The sequence below is a fragment of the Anabas testudineus genome, chromosome 1 (genome assembly GCF_900324465.2).
Source record: "Anabas testudineus chromosome 1, fAnaTes1.2, whole genome shotgun sequence".
Taxonomy (NCBI): Eukaryota; Metazoa; Chordata; class Actinopteri; order Anabantiformes; family Anabantidae; genus Anabas; species Anabas testudineus.
In genome coordinates this window covers 13,313,746-13,336,052 of record NC_046610.1, presented here as the reverse complement: position 1 = coordinate 13,336,052, position 22,307 = coordinate 13,313,746, and the positions used below count along the sequence as shown (strand labels likewise).

At 40.0% G+C, this 22,307-nt stretch overlaps 1 protein-coding gene across 1 annotated transcript in view; it reads left to right on the top strand.

Annotated features, from left to right (window-relative positions):
* The window catches only part of LOC113162023 (ankyrin-2-like), a 61,994-nt gene that overhangs the window by 29,558 nt on the left and 10,129 nt on the right, over window positions 1–22,307 (top strand). Inside the window, exons 29-44 of the mRNA XM_033325916.1 lie at window positions 279–433; window positions 711–922; window positions 1,012–1,219; window positions 1,381–1,477; window positions 1,640–1,868; window positions 2,073–2,198; window positions 2,306–2,428; window positions 2,567–2,599; window positions 2,698–2,719; window positions 4,309–5,646; window positions 7,987–13,296; window positions 13,992–14,069; window positions 14,184–14,315; window positions 14,493–14,633; window positions 14,718–14,928; window positions 15,248–16,050. Of these exons, the coding sequence (XP_033181807.1) occupies window positions 279–433; window positions 711–922; window positions 1,012–1,219; window positions 1,381–1,477; window positions 1,640–1,868; window positions 2,073–2,198; window positions 2,306–2,428; window positions 2,567–2,599; window positions 2,698–2,719; window positions 4,309–5,646; window positions 7,987–13,296; window positions 13,992–14,069; window positions 14,184–14,315; window positions 14,493–14,633; window positions 14,718–14,928; window positions 15,248–16,050 (9,218 nt within the window). The remainder of the gene's footprint in view (window positions 1–278; window positions 434–710; window positions 923–1,011; window positions 1,220–1,380; window positions 1,478–1,639; window positions 1,869–2,072; window positions 2,199–2,305; window positions 2,429–2,566; window positions 2,600–2,697; window positions 2,720–4,308; window positions 5,647–7,986; window positions 13,297–13,991; window positions 14,070–14,183; window positions 14,316–14,492; window positions 14,634–14,717; window positions 14,929–15,247; window positions 16,051–22,307) is intronic.

The following is a 22,307-nucleotide window of genomic DNA, read 5'->3' as shown; positions in this document are numbered from 1 at the left end:
GATTTTCAGTGCCCAGACTTTGTTTGTCGTTGGACTCTGCTTCTAATGTGGAATGGATATTGCTCTGTTTAAACATTTTCATCAAGTTTGTTTTACTAGGCATGAAACGCACCTTAAATTTGAGTTATGTGTCTTTTTTGTTTCTTCTGTTGTTGTTTTTATAAGCTCTTGCATCAAGCCAAACATCATATTACCTGTGTTAAAGTCAGCTTTACCAAATTGTTACTATAAATATACTTCTAATTCCAACTTGTATTTTATTTGTCGCCCTTCTTTAGGCCTGTGATTGTGGAGATCCCACATTTTGCAGCTCTTCGGGGCACAGAGAGAGAATTAGTGATCTTGAGGAGTGAGACGGGGGAGAGCTGGAAGGAACACCACTGCGACTTTACTGAAGAGGAACTGAACCAGATACTAAACGGCATGGATGAAAGTAAGGGATCTTAGCTGAACTGTGATTCCAAAAATGCAAGAGCTGTTGACAGGGGCTGATACAGTATCTCACATACTTTGTGATGCAAACAATACATGAAAACACACCAATACAGAAATTTCAAGTCACAATATAATAACATTGAGGCCCAATGCAGGCTACATTAGATTAGCGAAGCATAATAGAGTACTGAAACAGAAATACATATGTCTTCGCGCAAAAAACTCTTCACTGAGTATTCTTACCAAATATGATCTATGATGTCTGATCCTCACAGAACTTGATTCTCCCGAAGAGCTTGAGAAGAAAAGAATATGCCGCATCATCACCCGAGACTTCCCACAGTATTTTGCCGTGGTGTCACGGATAAAGCAGGACAGTCATTTGATTGGACCAGAGGGTGGGGTTCTTAGTAGCACGATTGTGCCCCAAGTCCAGGCTGTCTTCCCCGAAGGAGCACTCACCAAGAAAATCAGGGTTGGGCTACAGGTACATGCTTTCTTGACTAGACATGTAGAAGTGGAAAGTTAAACCTCAAGGAAATACTTCAGTTTTAAAGTTTTTGTATCTTGTTTCAGGCTCAGCCCATTGATGTCGATGTGGTGAGAAAGATTCTTGGCAACAAGGCCGCGTTCAGCCCAATTGTCACATTGGAGCCAAGAAGGAGGAAGTTCCACAAACCAATCACCATGACAATCCCTATTCCCAAAACATCCAACAGTGATGTGCCAAATTCAGTGTACAGTGGAGAAACCCCCACTCTGCGTTTGCTTTGCAGTATTACAGGCAAGTATGGAGAATAATAATAATAATAACAACAACAACAATAATAATAATAACGTTTTTTTTTATCACAGAGCAAAATCAAAGGGAAATTCTGTCGTTATCATTTTCTTGTCTAAATTCAGAACAATTAGTGAGCTAACAATCATTGGTCTGTCTTTCAGGTGGAACCACTCCAGCCCAATGGGAGGATATCACTGGCTCCACTCCTCTCACTTTTGTTAACCAATGTGTTTCCTTCACCACAAATGTGTCAGCAAGGTAAATCCTTACTTCATGTTTAAGTGTGTTGAGTCTGTCACTCTTTTAACATGTTCTATCCTTTAATACAACATATTTCTTTTTTATCATGAGTACCAAGCATATTGTGAAACTAGCTGAAAACATCTCTCACTTATTGACAAAGAGTGTTTGTTTCCCTAGGTTCTGGCTGATAGATTGCAGACAGTCTCAGGAGTCTGTTAGTTTTGCCTCTCAGCTGTACAGAGAGATCATCTGTGTCCCATACATGGCAAAGTTTGTCATTTTCGCCAAGACACTGGATCCCATTGAGGCCCGTCTGCGCTGTTTCTGCATGACGGATGACAAGATGGACAAAACCCTGGAGCAGCAGGAGAACTTCACCGAAGTTGCCCGCAGCCGGGATGTTGAGGTGCATTTTGATTGGAGGAGTCGGGTTAGCCTGTAGCCGCACTGTGCAGATACAGTATAAAGAAGAATATAGTAGGAGAGTGTAATGGAAAGAAAACAGAGGTTAACAAGCAGACATAGCCAGTCAGCTGGTTATGATTTACTGTAAATAAAATACTGTTGTTGTTTTTTTATTTGTAAAAACTGTTTGCATATCCACACACAGGTGTTGGAGGGAAAGCCTATATTCGTTGACTGCTTTGGAAACCTGGTGCCTCTTACCAAGAGTGGACAGCACCATGTGTTCAGCTTCTTTGCCTTTAAAGAGAACAGACTGGCCCTCTTCATCAAAGTATGACTACAAACTGGCAAAATGCCTGAAAATTCAACTTGTTCACTCAGATTTAGAAAAAATAAATATATATTATTAATGAGTCTAATTGCTTTACTGATGAACAGATTAGAGACACAGCTCAGGAGCCATGTGGTCGACTGTCCTTTACAAAGGAACCACGGACATATCGTACTCTTAACCACAATGCCATCTGCAACCTTAACATCACGCTTCCAGCATACTCAAAGGTGAGTTTGACTATAAAGTTGTTTGTATTCATACTATAATTATTATGTACGTTTAATTGTATATTACTTTTAATCACAGTAACTTGTGACTTGTAAGTTAAGTTGACTGTCTTCTCTTTGTTCTTTTGTTCGGTTTAGGATTCTGATTCAGACCAAGATGCTGATGATGAGGTAAATAAAGTTGATTTCATCAAGTAGTACAACAAAGAAGGAATAGTATCATATTTAGGTTGTAGCTGATGACGCCTTTTTGATCTTCTTTTCCACAGAGCGAGAAGAGTGACAAAAAATGTAAGCTAATCTTTATATATTTACAATATGCATATATCATTAAGATATTTTATCTCTATTTATATTTATATTTAGAATTTGTCATAAATTCATGCATTTGAGACACACAGCACACATTATCGTTGGTCAGTATTGGAGGGTACCAGAATATGAGATTTATGTAATATTATTTGGTTATTTTTATAATACTATGTTCAATTTTTATATATAAAATATATATATTTAGGTTAAAAAGGAACAAAAATATGAAAACTTAATTTAAAAGAGATGCACTGACTGATACATTTTATGTTCTATTTGGATTAACCCTGCCCTCTTATTTTGCTGTACTAACACTGGATAGACTTACACATTTGTTACTGGCAGCTATGCTATGGCTGATGTACTCTGCATCCCCTTCACCCCACTTTCTTCTTCTCTTATCATATTCATTCTGTGCAATTGTTATGAACTCTTCCATATATTTTAAAATTTTAATTGACAGACTCACACTTTTTGTTCATATCGACTCAAAATTACTTTTGTTTTTAACAGTTTTATGTTTCATTCTTCATTTCATTTTAAAAATAAATGACTTGCAATTAAATCAAAGTCAAGTATTTACTTTTACCATTTTTTTTTTAGTTTATTACTACTTTTTTACATGATTAAATAATTGACTAGCAGTATCATAATTTGCCCAAGTGTGTAGAATTTTGCTGGTTTATATGTATTAGTACTGGTCTCGTTTTGAGCAATTTCGACGAATCTTAAAACTCAAGTTTTTCATTTCTCTTTCATTTGCCAGCTTTCATTCATTCATTGCATTATTCATCAAATCCTATTCACATTTTCACAAAATGTTACAATGCACATTTTGTATGTAAGCAAGTACAGTAGAAGAACATGAAGCAGAATATAGTGTCCTACATTTATACTAAAATGTCTAACTTTTTAATGTACTGTAGACCTATTAACATTTATTTTACTATAGCATACTATAATATTTTTTTCAAGAAAAATAAAAAAAAATTAATTTACATTGCTTACAAAAAAACACAAACAAACACACACAAATTAGTCACAATAACCTTATTACTTTACATTCATTTTTACCTCTTCTTACTAAAATCCTTCTTTTGTATGTAACGTTTGCTATGTAGCCCATTTTTAAGGCTTTATTTGTAGGCAGGCATGACTCTTCATGTCTGACAATCTTGAGAAGTGCCGTCTGTTTTTTTTCTGTCCTTTGATTCCATATGTTTATGTTTCAATTCCCTTCTACTTGTGTTTACATAAGTTGTGTAACATTTCTGAATATATGAGTTTAGATGAATATTCTTCCTGTTTTGTTACTTCCTCCCCCTGGCTTTGCTTATGCTGTTGTTGCTCAACTCCCCTTCAAACTCTTCTGGATCTCTTTGTTATCTTCTTTTTGGTCTTTTTTTCAAGACTTCTTTATCTTCTGTCAGTTTTCTTTTTAGTCTATGAACTGAAGATGGATTATTGATGGCATTGTCTTGATCACAGTTTTCTGATGTCTCTCTTCCCCACTTCATTTGTCCCATTGTTCTTTACCCTTTTTGGTTGTGAAATATTTTCAATTTAAGATGATGAATCTGAGTCAACTGAGACTTTCTCTCTGAGAACTAACCAACCTCTTGATCCTGCAATGCTCGCAAGCCCGGACCTCCTCTCAGATATATCAGATATCAGAATATGTGCCATTTTGACTGCAGAGCAAATGTATGAAGAGAGAGCTCAAGCTAGAGGTTTGGGGGGAAATGAATGTTTGGCCATAGCAGGACAGGCTGGAAAAGTGAGTCTGGAAAAGGTTGTAGACACTGAAATGAAGAATTCCCATGTAGAAGAACCAGTCATACAAGAGATCTGCATTGCGAGGACAACTTCAAGTAGATCTGCTACAAAGGACAGGGAAATGACAAGCATGGTCTCACACCTCAGCATGGACATGGAAGAGTACTTTGAACAGAGGCCTGTAGTGATGAGTGGTTCTCAAGAAGATCTTGTCAAAGATGGATTTGAACAGGTTGTTATCAAGCGTGATGGCAAACGACGTCCCCCAGATATCAAGAAGCCCATTAGAAAGAAAATTAGGGACAGGGAGCGTTCTGGATGTAGCAGCTCTGAGGGAGAACTGGAAAGGATGAGCTCCCAAGAGTCTTTAGATGGCGATAGCATTCTTAAGGAAAGTAGCCTTGTACCTACCCCAGTGATGGATCCTCCAGCTTCTCCTCTAGTGGTTGAGACACCTATTGGATCTATAAAAGACAGAGTTAAAGCTTTACAGAACAAAGTTGAGGAAGAGAATGTGCAAAGAAATACTCAAGGTCTTGCATCAGCACATGATGCAAAGTCTTCAGTCACCACAAAGAATATGGAAGCAGACATGCCAGAACTTCCCAGAGTTCCCAAGTCCCCTAAATCTCCCAGATCCCAGACAGAAAGACTAGAAGAGACTATGTCTGTCAAGGAGCTGATGAAAGCATTCCAAACTGGACAAGATCCTTCCAAAAGTAAATATGGCCTTTTTGAACACAAAGTAGTGCCAGCATTATTACCTGAATCAGCAGATTCTGAAGTAATACAAATGACTGAACAAAGTCCTCAGCAGGAGCAAACATCACAAATCAAAACACAGATCTTTGAAAATTTCCACGAACAGGATGATATAAAGATATGTGACAAAACAGATTTAGAGAATCAAAAGGTGAGCTTAGGGAAAGACAGCTCTGGTGAACCACGGTCAATTTCACATGGTGCTTCGACTGGAAAGACAGTGAAATTTGCTGATACAATTCAGTGTGAAGATAGAACGGTCAGCCCACAGAGAGACGCACCAGAGATGTTAAGGAAAGAGACAATGTCAGTAAAGGAGCTGATGAAAACATTCCAAACTGGGCAAGATCCCTTACAGTCTAAGGCAGGTCTTTTTGAACACAAAGCCGTGGCTTCTCATATTTCAACATTGATAATTCAGTCTGAAGATCCTGAAGAAATACTGTCCACTGAACAAAGTCCAACACAGGAGCCAAAATTACCATTGCAATATCAGAACCTCACAACTTCTCACCAACAGAGTGATGTGAAGAAATGTGACAAAACATACCTCGAGAATCGACCAGAAAGTTTTACCAAAAATAATTCTGAGGAATCACAGTTAATGACAGTTAAATATGACGATGGAAGAGAAACAGAGTTGTCAGAAAAGGAAACTAAGTCTGTAAAGGAGCTGGTGAAAACGTTCCAAACTGGACAGGATGCCTCAGCTGGGTGTTTGGAAGACAAAAGCATAGCTTCTTGTTTTTCAGCAGATTCTCAGGAAATACAGTTGGCTGAACAAAGGCCCACACTGGAGCCAAAATTACAAACTCAGAACCTCATAATTTCCCACCAACAGAGTGATGTCGAGATCTATGACAAAACAGATATCTTGACAGAGGGTCAGCGATTAAGCTTAATCAGGCATAAGTCAGACAAATCACCATTATTTACAGATGGTGCTTACTTTGAAAAGACAGTAGAAGTTGCTAAGACAGTTCAGCGTGATGATAGAAACGTTAGCCAACAGAAAGAGTCACCAGAGTTGTCAGGGAAAGAGCCTATGTCTGTGAAAGAGTTGATGAAAGCGTTCCAGTCTGGAGATTCTGTAGTGATACAGTCAACTGAGCAAAATCCTAAACAAAATTCAAAATTACAAACCCAAACTCAGAACCTCACAGTTTCCCAACAACAGATTGATCTCAAAACAGACTTAGAGAATCAACAAGTAGGTGTTAAAGAGATACAGAGGATTGAACACAGTGGTGGCAATGTATGCAGAACATTAGATTTACAGGCTCAAACATTAAACTTAAACAGAGAAAACTCTGAGGAATTGCAACTAAGTTCAAGTACTAGCACTCAGAGAGAGGAGTCATCATGGAAGAGCCCAACTAGAATACAGATAGAAGAACCAGTCATAAGAACTAGTAGGAGTTTATCTGAAGACTTACAGATCAGCCCTGATCGCAGACCTTCTGAAGACTTCAGTGCTGACATAAAAGCAGAGCTTGAAGAAAGTCCTGAGTACCAGCTGTTCAAACAAGCTTCAACATCTGCAGATGTAAGGTTTCAGCTAGAGACACCCAATGAGGATACCTTGGCTGATGATTTTGATACAAACCAAGCACCCATCCCCATTCCCCGTGTGAACAAATATTTGGGAAAAAGTATTTTGGTTACCGAAAATCAAGTGAATGATGATGACCTAAGTCCTGAAAGTCCGAAACATGAAGGTATGACTGAATCCCCAGACTCTTTTGATGAAATTAGGACTGCTCATTCTAGTCCTATTGGAAGTACGAATTATGAAGGACACACACCGACCCATCAAATTACCAATAAAACGATTACTTACTCTGCTAGCAGAGACAAAATGGACATACATGCCATTACTTCAGAGGAAGAGTTATTTCACAAAGCAAGCAAAATGTTCTCTTCACAGATGGACACCAAAGAAGCAGAGTTTAGAATCCAGGAGCCACAACTTCAAGAAGGTCAAGCTGAGGAAAAAATACATAGCCATGTGTCCACAGCAGTAAGAGATATGTCAGGGATGTTGTCCTTACTAAACAGTGACTTGGAGCAGTATCTACAATCTAGCCCTGTGGTAAGTCAACCACCAGATGAGGATATTGTTAAGGAGAAATTTGAAGAAATAATTTTAACAAAGGACAAAGATAAAGAAATTATCACATTTGTCACTGATGAAAATAAAGCAGTAGCAATGTTTGGAGAAACACAAGAAACTGATGATGTTTCAGTAAAAGAACATTCACTTACAAGAGATGAAGAATTAGTGAGTGAAAGTGAAGAACCCGAAGCATCTGAAGGAGTTAAAGTTTCATCAGGTATGTTCTCAGTCATGAACAATGACTCGGATCAGTATCTAGAGACTAAGCCTGTGATTGGTCACCCAATAAAAGAGGATAGTAGGCAGGAGAAAGTTTCCATGTTCACTTTTACTAATGAAAACAAAGAAATGACAGTGTGTGACACAACACAAGAAACAATTGTGAAAAACGACAAAGTGGTAGGTATCCAAGAACTTACTCTCACCGAAATATCAAAACCCTCTAGTGACGAGCAAACAATTACAGGATATGAAAAACCGCTAATGACTAGTTTTAAAATAAAAGATAAAATAGATGGTAAAACACAACAACAGATACAATCAGATGTTGAATGGGAAGAAAGTTCTGTATTAGAGACAACATTCCACAAAGTTCACATTGAGAGAAAGACACACTACCAACAGTCCACAACAGAGAAGGACATGTCAGGCATGATGTCTTTGCTGAGTAGTGACTTGGATCAACATCTCGAGGAAAAACCAGTGGCAATACAACACCATCCAGAAGAGGATCTAATCCATGAAAGCTGCAAACAAATGATACTGACAAGTGATAATGTGGGGGATGTAACATATGGTGAGATCCATGAACAGATAGAGTCAGATGTGTCTGAAATCAAAGAACTGGCAGAAAGTTCTGTGTTGGAGACACCGTTCCATGAAGTTCATCTAGAGAGGCAGACACATCACCAGCAGTCCACAACTGAGAAGGACATGTCAGGTATGTTGTCTTTGCTGAGTAGTGACTTGGGTCAACATTTCGAAGAAAAACCAGTGGCAATACAACACCACCCAGAAGAGGATCTAATCCATGAAAGCTGCAAACAAATGATACTGACAAGTGATAATGTGGACGATATGTCAGAAGATGAGACCCAAGAACAGATACAATCAGAGAAATCAAAGGCTGAAATCAAAGAACCGGAAGAAAGTTCTGTGTTGGAGACACCATTCCATGAAATTCATATTGAGAGAAAGACACATCACCAACAGTCCACAACTGAGAAGGATATGTCAGGTATGTTGTCATTGCTAAGTGGTGACTTGGATCAACATCTCGAGGAAAAACCAGTGGCAATACAACACCACCCAGATGATGACCTAGTGCATGAGAGCTGCAAACAAATTATACTGGCAAGTGATAATGTGGACGATGTGACAGATGGTAAGACCTATGAACAGATAGAGTCAGATGTGACTGAAATCAAAGAACTGGAAGAAATTTCTGTGTTGGAGACACCATTCCACAAAATTTATATTGAGAGAAAGACACATCACCAACAATCCACAACTGAGAAGGACATGTCAGGTATGTTGTCATTGCTTAGTAGTGACTTGGGTCAACATCTCGAGGAAAAACCAGTGGCAATACAACAGCACCCAGAAGAGGATCTAATCCATGAAAGCTGCAAACAAATGATACTGACAAGTGATAATGTGGGCGATGTGACAGATGGTGAGATCCATGAACAGATAGAGTCAGATGTGTCTGAAATCAAAGAACTGGCAGCAAGTTCTCGGTTGGAGACACCGTTCCACGAAGTTCATCTAGAGAGGCAGACACATCACCAGCAGTGCACAACTGAGAAGGACATGTCAGGCATGTTGTCATTGCTAAGTGGTGACTTGGATCAGCATCTCGAGGAAAAACCAGTGGCAATACAACACCATCCAGATGATGACCTAGTGCATGAGAGCTGCAAACAAATTATACTGACAAGTGATAATGTGGACGATATGTCAGAAGGTGAGACCTATGAACAGATACAATCAGAGAAATCAAAGGCTGAAATCAAAGAACTGGCATCAAGTTCTCGGTTGGAGACACCGTTCCACGAAGTTCATCTAGAGAGGCAGACACATTACCAGCAGTCCACAACTGAGAAGGATATGTCAGGCATGTTGTCATTGCTGAGTGGTGACCTGGATCAACATCTTGAGGAAAAGTTTATGGCAATACAACACCACCCAGAAGAGGATCTAGTGCATGAGAGCTGCAAACAAATTATACTGGCAAGTGATAATGTGGACGATGTGACAGATCGTGAGACCTATGAACAGATAGAGTCAAATGTGTCTGAAATCAAAGAACTGGAAGCAAGTTCTGTGTTGGAGACACCGTTCCACGAAGTTCACCTAGAGAGGCAGACACATCATCAACAGTCCACAACTGAGAAGGACATGTCAGGCATGTTGTCATTGCTGAGTAGTGACTTGGGTCAACATCTCGAAGAAAAACCAGTGGCAATACAACAGCACCCAGAAGAGGATCTAATCCATGAAAGCTGCAAACAAATGATCCTGACAAGTGTGGACGATATGCCAGATCAGGAGACCCATGAACAGATAGAGTCAGATGTGTCTGAAATCAAAGAACTGGCAGCAAGTTCTGTGTTGGAGACACCGTTCCACGAAGTTCATATTGAGAGAAAGACACATCACCAACAGTCCACAACTGAGAAGGATATGTCAGGTATGTTGTCATTGCTAAGTGGTGACTTGGATCAACATCTCGAGGAAAAACCAGTGGTAATACAACACCACCCAGATGATGACCTAGTGCATGAGAGCTGCAAACAAATTATACTGACAAGTGATAATGTGGACGATATGTCAGAAGGTGAGACCTATGAACAGATACAATCAGATGTGGGTGAAATTAAAGAACTGGCAGACAGTTCAATGTTGGAGACACCGTTCCACGAAATTTATATTGAGAGAAAGACACATCACCAACAGTCCACAACTGAGAAGGACATGTCAGGCATGTTGTCATTGCTGAGTAGTGACTTGGATCAACATCTTGAGGAAAAATCAGTGGCTATACAACACCACCCAGAAGAGGAACTAATCCATGAGAGCTTCAAACAAATGATACTGATCAGTGATAATGTGGACGATATGACAGAAGACGAGACCCATGAACAGACAGAGTCAGATGTGTCTGAAATCAAAGAACTGGCAGCAAGTTCTGTGTTGGAGACACCGTTCCACGAAGTTCATCTAGAGAGGCAGACACATGACCAGCAGTCCACAACTGAGAAGGACATGTCAGGCATGTTGTCATTGCTGAGTAGTGATTTGGATCAGTATGTAAAGGAAAAGCCAGTGTTGTTGCATTGTCACCCAAAAGAGACATTAGTCCATGAGAGTTGCAAACAAATTATAGTAACAAAAGAGACAAAAGTAGAAACTACTGAATTTGACGGGATGTTAGAGGTTACAAATGTAGACATTGCTACAGAGGAAGTTTTGGCAAGTGAGTGGCAGACAGGTTCCCATGAAGAAGAAGGTCCCAAGAGTTTTTCATCTGAGGAAGGTGAGGCTAAAATCTCAGTAAGCAAAGTCTCACATTTTAATGACCCTGATAATGAGATGGTGGACATCAGAACGCTAGATGTAACAAGTGATGACTGCAAAGATGATAGTGTAGCTTCCACTCACTCAGCCTATAAAACACATACATTTTTGCAACTACCAATCAATTTGAACACACAACAACAAGCTGATTTAGAGAACCTAAGCACTGTTGTTTGTGATGATCCAGCTAACGAGTCATGTCATCGAGACTCCCTAGAGGCAAGTCCTCTGAAGGAAGATACCTCCTCAAACAAATCACCTGATTCAATTGAGTCAAGTCCTACTAAAGAGTCCTCCTGTCCAGACTCTCTTGAAGGAAGTCCCACTGAATCAAAACATCCAGAACTTAGGGCCAGTAAGGCAGCTATGTATGAGGATTATGCTTCCCAGCTCAAAGCATGTTTTGCTCATGAAAAACATATTCACAGGGATGAGCATGGTGAAGAGGAAAACAACAGTGAGATCATCCAAAGTGAACTGGAGGAAGACAAATATTACAACTCAACAAAGACAGATGGCAACTTAACCTCTGACCCAAACGTTTGCCACAGCGAGAAAATGCACACGCTCATAAGGCAAGACTCTCTTGATGCCGATGATAGTGAGGAGGACAACACTAATAAACAATTCACCCCAGAGGAGGAGATGTTTAAAATGGCTGCAAAGATTAAAACATTTGAGGAGATGGAACATGAGGCTAAAAAGAAGAGCGACCAGTCTTTAGATGTGTCTGACACAGGTGATTATGATGATGAGCTAGGCACTCACACACTTATTGAGACAGCAGATATTAGCTTGAACATCGAGGACAAGGGAGAAATTCAATCACAACTAAAAACTTCTCATTCAGGTGATGGCTCATTGTGTGTAACTGCAACTCACAGAGAGGAAGCAGATCCGAAAAGTAGTGAGTGTGTGCCACTGTTAAGAGAAAGAGAAACCGAAATACACAAAGATGCTGTAGAAGTTGACTGTTCCTTAGTCACACACGATAAATATTTTTCCAGCTATGTGGCAGATGAACATCATCCCGATGATGACAAAGAACTTGCATCACCAATGACAGATGGCACAGTTTCTGTCAGCAGGCAGGCTGTAATGTGTACTAAAGAACTAGATGTTATTCCTGTGTGCGAGGGCGAGAATTATGTCAGTTCACAAGTCGAGGCTGAGGAACAGACAAATCTCTGTCTGGCTGAGGACAAAACAACCAATCAAATACTAGTTCAGAGTCCAGTAGGTGAGAGCACCCCTGATCCATTTCAGTTTCAAGAGGGGAAGCTGTTTGAAATGACCAGAGGGGGAGCTATTGATATGACAAGAAGAAGCTGTGATGAAGAAAGGGAAGCATATAACTTTTTTCATGTAGGGGAGCATCCAGTTGGTGAGGTTGTGGCAGAGGACACTGGGAGGGAAACAAAGTCTTTAACTTTAGAGAGCAGTGACATAAACATTCAAGAGATCCATACATCATCTCTGACTCACGGAGTCAATGACAAAATTCTAACTAATGTTCAATGTGAGGCTGAATTCTTTGGTCTAGATTATTTGAACTCTACTATAGCTGACCTTCAGTCAGACATATCCTCAGTTGGCCATTCAGTATACCCAGAACATAGCCATGATTCCTCTGACTCCTCTCCCGATGATGATGATGATGGGGAAGATGAAGAAGACCAGTGTTCAGTCATAGAGATGAGCTTTTCAGCTGCACAGGTGGGTGTCCCATCACATCCTCAGGATTCAAACCAACTTTTGCCAATCAAGACAGACAGCACAAAAGAGGTCTGCTGTTACGAATCGGAAATATCCACGAAAGACTCACACGCACCTGAGCTTGATCAGGATCGAAGTAAAACAAGAAACGACTTAACCTTAGATCGCAGGACTAGATCTGAGGCTGACAGTGACACAAGTAAACCATCAAATAAGGACAGCAGGAGTTTTTCGGACAGTAGTCAATTCATTGATAAGTCCAAATCTTCCCCGTCCAAACATTCAGTTATGATGCAAAAGAACCCTTTAGCTCATGCAGTCTCTCCCTGCTCTCCCCAAATGAGAGAAATCCAACTGTCTAAGACCGCAGAAACGTCTTCTTTGGATACTGATGATATTAGCAGCTCTAGTCACAGGAGTCCAGATTCTGTTATCTTCACATATGACATCCCAGCCTTACACAGTTCAGATTCTGATGGCAATACATTGCCAGGTGTACAACAGTCCTCTGGGACAGAGGATGTATTTGAATCCAGGACTGCCTGGGATGACACGGTGGAAACTCAGATGCAGAGAATCACCGAACCAACTCCAGAATGTACGCCAGGTATGGCCAGACCTACACGGGCTTTTGCTTTCCTATCTCTTCTCTTCAGCAGCAAGACCCTTTTTCTTCTTCCTAAGAACATGTCACCATTTGTCAGTTTGTATTAATTTCAAGTGTCTAGTGAATTGTCTTATTTCATGCATTGCGTTGCGTGTGTGTGTGTGTGTGTGTGTATGTGTGTGTGTTTCTGTCTTGTGGTGTGTTGTTGTGCATGTTGGTAAGTCCCACCTGTGTTTATGTATATGCAATCTCAAGATTGAATGGCCATACTTGGTAAAGAAGTACTAGTGTTAACAATTTTGATGCAGACTTCAACAACGGTATTGGTAACTGTACTACTAATAGAGCATTACTAATGTTAGCATGCATGTTGCTTAACCAGCACACTAATGACTAAAACTGAATTGTGACCAAATAGAATTCATAAACAAGTCAACTCATCTTCAGTGTGACGAATCCAAGGTTTATGATATCATCCATATCAACATCACAGATCCATGATCAACTTCAGAGTATTACAGCCCATAACATAGAGTCTTAAGGAAAACACATTTTACATCTTACACTTACAAAATCTATGTTAAATTACTGGTACCTGCAGTGTGAAGACTGCTTTCTCTTGCCACATGTTTTATACTTTATCTGTTTGAATATGATATTATATTTTTATGTTTGACTTTGGCTGCATATTTTAGTAGATTGGCAGGATGATGCTGACAGAAAAGAGGAGATATTAGCTATCATTGCAGATCTTCTTGGCTTCAGTTGGACGGGTAAGCTGTCAAAAATGTAATTTCAGCTTTTTTAATTAATAAATATTTCATTTGCAGGAAGCAGTATATAAATATGCATTATCACCAACTGTTATGTGTTATCTATCATCCTAGAGTTGGCGAGAGAACTTGAGTTCAGTGAGGATGATATCCAGTTAGTGAGAACAGAGAATCCTAATTCCCTCCAAGAACAGAGCCATGCCCTGCTGCAGCACTGGGTTGAGCGGGAAGGCAAACATGCCACAGGTACTTCACATACTGTAAAATTGCTTATTTGTTGGAATATATTGAAAGCACTTGGAACAATTGTATAAACACACCTAGTGAAATATATTCTATTTTTGATTTTGTATCTTTAAAATCATTTGTTTTGCTGATTAAAACTTTTCTGTAGGCTATTAATACATGTAAATCCTTCCACAGAGGACTGTCTGATTAAGAGGCTAACCAAGATTAATCGCATGGATATCGTCCATCTTATTGAAACTCAAATGAACAAGTCAGTTCAAGAACAAACATCCAGAACCTATGCAGAGATAGAGAAGACACTGGATCACAGTGAAGGTAGTTTGAATATTTCCATGTAATACAAGGGTCTATCAGTGTTTTTTTTTCTTGCACTTTTATTCATTCTATGTACATTTTCAGTGTCAGTAGCCCTGTCTTCAGTGCAAGAAGATGCAGACAGCCCCAGAGTTGTGAGAAGGGTGGAGTCAGATCGCAAACCACCCCCTGCCGTTTCTGAAGAGGACCTCTCAGTTGCTTCCCTACTAGACATTCCTTCCTGGGCAGAACCTGCTGGCCATACCCATTCAGAGAGCATGCATGGTGACCTGTTGGAGGAGCTTGAGATTCCACAGTAAATTAATCATTTGAAAATTAATCCCAAATCTGCAACATACATTTCCGCATAAAGTAGTGTGAAATAATTGCTTGTTATTTAGTTGAAGATCATAGCACAGAGCAGGCACCCCTGCTCACATACAGACATAAAGGATAGGGGGAAAAGTGCCGCTTTCATAGAGCTCAATGTTTTTGAACATGTTGATAGGACAGAACAGTGACATATTGTGCACACAGAATGCATGAGTTGCAGGAATCTGCTGTGTCGATTGTTTGGGCATGTTTTCCTTTTGTTATTGTAGGAGCCTGACATGTCATACATTTTTGTGTTGCAGTGAACTGAACCCTAACCTGTGGACCTCTGAGGATATAATTACACAAGAACCTACATGTTACGACAATTCTGATGAGCAAGTAAGTTTGTTTTCTCCTTCGAAAGAACAACAACAAGGTTGCTGGAGTTCTGCAGAAGTTCATTTCACCAGTCCTTTCCAAGGTGGCACTCAGTGTTATGTCAGAGACGGCTGCAGCCAAACCTTCCAGTTGAAGCACTGTGGCTCTGAAGAGCAAGGGCAATCACCTGAAATAGTGAAGTCGTCTCTGTCTATCAATGATTTTAGTCTCAGCCTATCAGAGTCAGAACAAGCTGAGATTGACTTCAGTGAGCTTTGTAGTGAGTTTAGCTATACTCAACAGCTTGGTAATACAGTCACAGCCGAAACCATGAGCAGAACGATCGCTGACCCCAGACTGCTAACCTCACCACCTGAAGACTATCAAGCAACTCTTGCCATGACTGAAGATGACACAAATGTAGCCCAGAAAAGTGGAGACACTCACAAGTGCAAGGATGAGGTCACAGCTCTCTTCGGAGTACAGTGTGGTGATGACAAGATCCCACTTGTTTCTGATTTGGAAACAGGCTTTAAACCTTTCAAATCAAGCAAGGATGAAAAGACTAATACCATATATGTCTATGGTGATGGGTATCCAGAAAACATGCCCTTCATTGATGATAATGTTCCATCAGTTGAACCCTGTATTGCTACAGCTAACAACAGCTTGGTAAAAATTAAGATGCCATCAAACGGTTTGGCAACCAGTAGCCCTGTTCACATGGCTTGTGACTCAACACAATGTAACTGCTTTGCTGACCAGTTTTTCCCTGACTCTCAGGTTTCTAAACATAGTCAACCTATATCTGAAGGTGTACAGACAGGGAGAGAGTTCAGAACACTCTCACTTGTAACACTAGGTAATGAATGTGGAGAGTCTTTGCTAGAAGATAATTTTCATGATAGAGGAGTATCTTCACCTGACTCACTTAATGGATATGGATGTTCAGATATGGATGATCGACCATGCTCACCGGAATCAGAGACTTCTGAATGCAGTTTCTCATTTCTCGAACTCTTTTTCTCAAAACCTATTCGTGCCCAACTTATGAGTCAATATTGTAATTATTTTTTACTATATTCAGGTGGCAATTCATCCTCATTTAAATCTACAAATTCTTCATCCCCTTTTAATGAAAAATTGGGTGTAAAAAGTACATATACACAAAAGGCAGAAAAGGCACCCTGTTTTAAAACTGATATTTCAAATGCAAAATGTTGCACAGTTAATACAGAAAGTGTATGTGATGAAAAGGAACCGAAAAGTGCTTTAAGGTCAGGCCACTGTAATGAAGTCGGATTAGTGTCATCTGAGGCCCCAAAACCTAAGAGGCAATTTAGTCAGTCCTTCCTAGATTATTGGTTTTCTGATTTGACTCTGTCTTCTAAATACGTGCCATCACCAAGTGAATCAGACAACACATTAATGAATCCTGAACAAAGAACCCCAGAAGACAAAGACCTAAGGAATTCTTCGTCAGATTCCTCAGAAAGTCTGCTATGTACTGAAACTTGTGACATTGTTGAACAACTACCATCACCCAAGCCGGTAGTCTTTGAGTTAGTGGAAAAACCAAAATATATTTTAGAGTTTCCAAATGAGACCTCAACAGAATCAAATTCAGTTAAACTACAAAACTCTGAATTCACGTGTTGCAATGATGCATTTTTTGACAAAGACATGAAAATATTAAAATCACAGACAAATACAATTTTCAAACATGATTTGTGGTCTAAAAAAAGACAAGTTACACAAGAGCCAAATCTATCAGATTCATGTACTACACAGATTGAGAATAATGAGATTAACACAGCCTTACCTTCATCTCCAGCAATCTCCCCAGAAAGAACTTTTACATATGCTGATGTTGTGAGGGGTTTTACACATAAAATACAAGCAGACTCTTTGTTGAGCGACAAGCCATTTGTGTTGAGACCACTTTCTCCCTCACTACAACCATCAGACAACAAGTTTACTGATGATTCCTTAGATCATTTTGTACCAGAGTTGAGACCACAGTCTCCTGAGTCAGTGGCTTCAGAAAGTGAAGTGAGACCTCTCTCTCCTGACTCACCTATTCCTCAGTTCAGATCTTTTGACTTGGATTATGTTAAGGAACCTTTAAGGTCCAGGTCAGTTTCCCCAGAATCAGCATTTTCTGACTGGGAGGGTACTGATTTGTGTGTGGACACTGGGTCTGATGATCACAGACCACTTTCCCCTCAATCACTTTGTTCAGATTTGACTCAGTTATTCAGTAGCAGGCCTTTGTCCCCAGAGTTTTCTCCTGGGGACAATTCATTACAACAGGACTTGGTGAGAGATTTTACAGAGTCCTCTAGAGTATCTGTTGTGTCAGTTGAGCAGCATTTCTTGTGTTCTTCCAAGTCAGCTTCCCAAATAAATAGTCAGTATTGTGACTATTACTTACAGTACAATCAAGTACCAGTGTCACATCTTTCTTTATTGTCAGATACAGAGAATTCCAAACTTTGTCAAGAGGAATTATTGGAGGACAAGATACCAAATCTACCAGATTCGTGTACTACACAGATTGAGAATAATGAGATTAAAACAGATTTACCTTCATCTACAGCAATCTCCCCAGAAAGAACTTTTACATATGCTGATGTTGTGAGGGGTTTTACACATAAAATACAAGCAGACTCTTTGTTGAGCGACAAGCCATTTGTGTTGAGACCACTTTCTCCCTCACTACAACCATTAGACAAACAGTTGACTGATGACTCCTTAGATCATTTTGTAACAGAGTTGAGACCACAGTCTCCTGAGTCGGTGGCTTCAGAAAGTGAAGTGAGACCTCTCTCTCCTGACTCACCTATTCCTCAGTTCAGATCCCTTGACTTGGATTATGTTAAGGAACCTTTAAGGTCCAGGTCAGTTTCTCCAGAATCAGCATTTTCTAACTGGGAGGGTACTGATTTGTGTGTGGACACTGGGTTTGATGATCACAGACCACTTTCCCCTCAATCACTTTGTTCAGATTTGGATCAGTTATTCAGTAGCAGGCCTTTGTCCCCAGAGTTTTCTCCTGGCGACAATTCATTACAACAAGACTTGGTGAAAGATTTTACAGAGTCCTCTAGAGTATCTGTTGTGTCAGTTGAGCAGCATTTCTTGTGTTCTTCCAAGTCAATTGCCCAAATAAATAGTCAGTACTGTGACTATTACTTACAATACAATGAAGGAGTACCAGTTTCACCTCTTTCTTTATTGTCAGATACAGAGAATTCCAAACTTTGTCAAGAGGAATTGTTGGAGGACAAGATACCAAATCTACCAGATTTGTGTACTACACAGATTGAGAATAATGAGATTAACACAGACTTACCTTCGTCTCCAGCAATCTCCCCAGAAAGAACTTTTACATATGCTGATGTTGTGAGGGGTTTTACACATAAAATACAAGCAGACTCTTTGTTGAGCGACAAGCCATTTGTGTTGAGACCACTTTCTCCCTCACTACAACCATTAGACAAACAGTTGACTGATGACTCCTTAGATAATTTTATAACAGAGTTGAGACCACAGTCTCCTGATTCGTTGGCTTCAGAAATTGAAGAGAGACCTCTCTCTCCCGACTCACCTATTCCTCAGTTCAGATCTTTTGACTTGGATTATGTTAAGGAAATTTTAAGGTCCAGGTCAGTTTCCCCAGAATCATCATTTTCTGACTGGGAGGGTACTGATTTGTGTGTGGACACTTGGTTTGATGATCACAGACCACTTTCCCCTCAATCAGTCTGTTCAGATTTGGATCAGTTATTCAGTAGCAGGCCTTTGTCCCCAGAGGTTTCTCCTGATTTGGATCTTTCATTACAACAGGACTTGGTGAGAGATTTTACAGAGTCCTCTAGAGTATCTGTGGTGTCAGTTGAGCAGCATTTCTTGTGTTCTTCCAAGTCAGCTTCTCAAATAAATAGTCAGTATTGTGACTATTACTTACAGTACAATCAAGTACCAGTGTCACATCTTTCTTTATTGTCAGATACAGAGAATTCCAAACTTTGTCAAGAGGAATTATTGGAGGACAAGATACCAAATCTGCCAAATTCGTGTACTACACAGATTGAGAACAATGAGATTAAAACAGATTTACCTTCGTCTCCAGCAATCTCCCCAGAAAGAACTTTTACATATGCTGATGTTGTGAGGGGTTTTACACATAAAATACAAGCAGACTCTTTGTTGAGCGACAAGCCATTTGTGTTGAGACCACGTTCTCCCTCACTACAACCATTAGACAAACAGTTGACTGATGACTCCTTAGATCATTTTGTAACAGAGTTGAGACCACAGTCTTCTGAGTCATTGGCATCGCAAAGTGAAGAGAGACCTCTCTCTCCTGACTCACCTATTCTTACATTCAGTTCCATTGACTTGGATTATGTTAAGGAACCTTTAAGGTCCAGGTCAGTTTCTCCAGAATCATCATTTTCTGACTGGGAGGGTACTGATTTGTGTGTGGACACTGGGTCTGATGGTCACAGACCACTTTCCCCTCAATCAGTTTGTTCAGATTTGGATCAGTTATTCAGTAGCAGGTCTTTGTCCCCAGAGTTTTCTCCTGGCGACAATTCATTACAACAAGACTTGGTGAAAGATTTTACAGAGTCCTCTAGAGTATCTGTGGTGTCAGTTGAGCAGCATTTCTTGTGTTCTTGCAAGTCAATTGCCCAAATAAATAGTCAATATTGTGACTATTACTTACAGTACAATCAAGTACCAGTGTCACCTCTTTCTTCATTGTCAGAAACAGAGAATTCCAAACTTTGTCAAGAGGAATTATTTGAGGACAAGATACCAAATCTGCCAGATTCATTTATTACACAGATTGAGAACAATGAGATTAAAACAGCCTTACCTTCATCTACAGCAATCTCCCCAGAAAGAACTTTTACATATGCTGATGTTGTGAGGGGCATTACACATAAAATACAAGCAGACTCTTTGTTGAGCGACAAGCCATTTGTGTTGAGACCACTTTCTCCCTCACTACAACCATCAGACAACAAGTTTACTGATGATTCCTTAGATCATTTTGTACCAGAGTTGAGACCACAGTCTCCTGAGTCGTTGGCATCGCAAAGTGAAGAGAGACCTCTCTCTCCTGACTCACCTATTCCTCAGTTCAGTTCCCTTGACTTGGATTATGTTAAGGAACCTTTAAGGTCCAGGTCAGTTTCCCCAGAATCAGCATTTTCTGACTGGGAGGGTACTGATTTGTGTGTGGACACTGGGTCTGATGGTCACAGACCACTTTCCCCTCAATCAGTTTGTTCAGATTTGACTCAGTTATTCAGTAGCAGGTCTTTGTCCCCAGAGTTTTCTCCTGGGGACAATTCATTACAACAGGACTTGGTGAAAGATTTTACAGAGTCCTCTAGAGTATCTGTGGTGTCAGTTGAGCAGCATTCCTTGTGTTCTTCCATGTCAGCTTCCCAAATAAATAGTCAATATTGTGACTATTACTTACAGTACAATCAAGTACCAGTGTCACCTCTTTCTTTATTGTCAGATACAGAGTATTCCAAACTTTGTCAAGAGGAATTATTTGAGGACAAGATACCAAATCTGCCAGATTCGTGTGCTAAACAGATTGAGAACAATGAGATTAAAACAGCCTTACCTTCATCTACAGCAATCTCCCCAGAAAGAACTTTTACATATGCTGATGTTGTGAGGGGCATTACACATAAAATACAAGCAGACTCTTTGTTGAGCGACAAGCCATTTGTGTTGAGACCACTTTCTCCCTCACTACAACCATTAGACAAACAGTTGACTGATGACTCCTTAGATAATTTTATACCAGAGTTGAGACCACAGTCTCCTGAGTCGTTGGCTTCAGAAATTGAAGAGAGACCTCTCTCTCCTGACTCACCTATTCCTCAGTTCAGATCTTTTGACTTGGATTATGTTAAGGAAACTTTTAAGGTCCAGGTCAGTTTCCCCAGAATCATCATTTTCTGACTGGGAGGGTACTGATTTGTGTGTGGACACTGGGTCTGATGGTCACAGACCACTTTCCCCTCAATCAGTTTGTTCAGATTTGGATCAGTTATTCAGTAGCAGGTCTTTGTCCCCAGAGGTTTCTCCTGATTTGGATCTTTCATTACAACAGGACTTGGTGAGAGATTTTAAAAAGTCCTCTAGAGTATCTGTGGTGTCAGTTGAGCAGCATTCCTTGTGTTCTTGCAAGTCAATTGCCCAAATAATTAGTCAGTATTGTGACTATTACTTACAATACAATCAAGTACCAGTGTCACCTCTTTCTTCATTGTCAGAAACAGAGAATTCCAAACTTTGTCAAGAGGAATTATTTGAGGACAAGATACCTAATCTGCCAGATTCATTTATTACACAGATTGAGAATAATGAGATTAAAACAGCCTTACCTTCGTCTACAGCAATCTCCCCAGAAAGAACTTTTACATATGCTGATGTTGTGAGGGGCTTTACACATAAAATACAAGCAGACTCTTTGTTGAGCGACAAGCCATTTGTGTTGAGACCACGTTCTCCCTCACTACAACCATCAGACAACAAGTTTACTGATGATTCCTTGGATAATTTTGTAACAGAGTTGAGACCACAGTCTCCTGAGTCGTTGGCATCGCAAAGTGAAGTGAGACCTCTCTCTCCTGACTCACCTATTCCTCAGTTCAGTTCCCTTGACTTGGATTATGTTAAGGAACCTTTAAGGTCCAGGTCAGTTTCTCCAGAATCAGTATTTTCTGACTGGGAGGGTACTGATTTGTGTGTGGACACTGGGTCTGATGGTCACAGACCACTTTCCCCTCAATCAGTTTGTTCAGATTTGGATCAGTTATTCAGTAGCAGGTCTTTGTCCCCAGAGTTTTCTCCTGGCGATAATTCATTACAACAAGACTTGGTGAAAGATTTTACAGAGTCCTCTAGAGTATCTGTGGTGTCAGTTGAGCAGCATTTCTTGTGTTCTTCCAAGTCAGCTTGCCC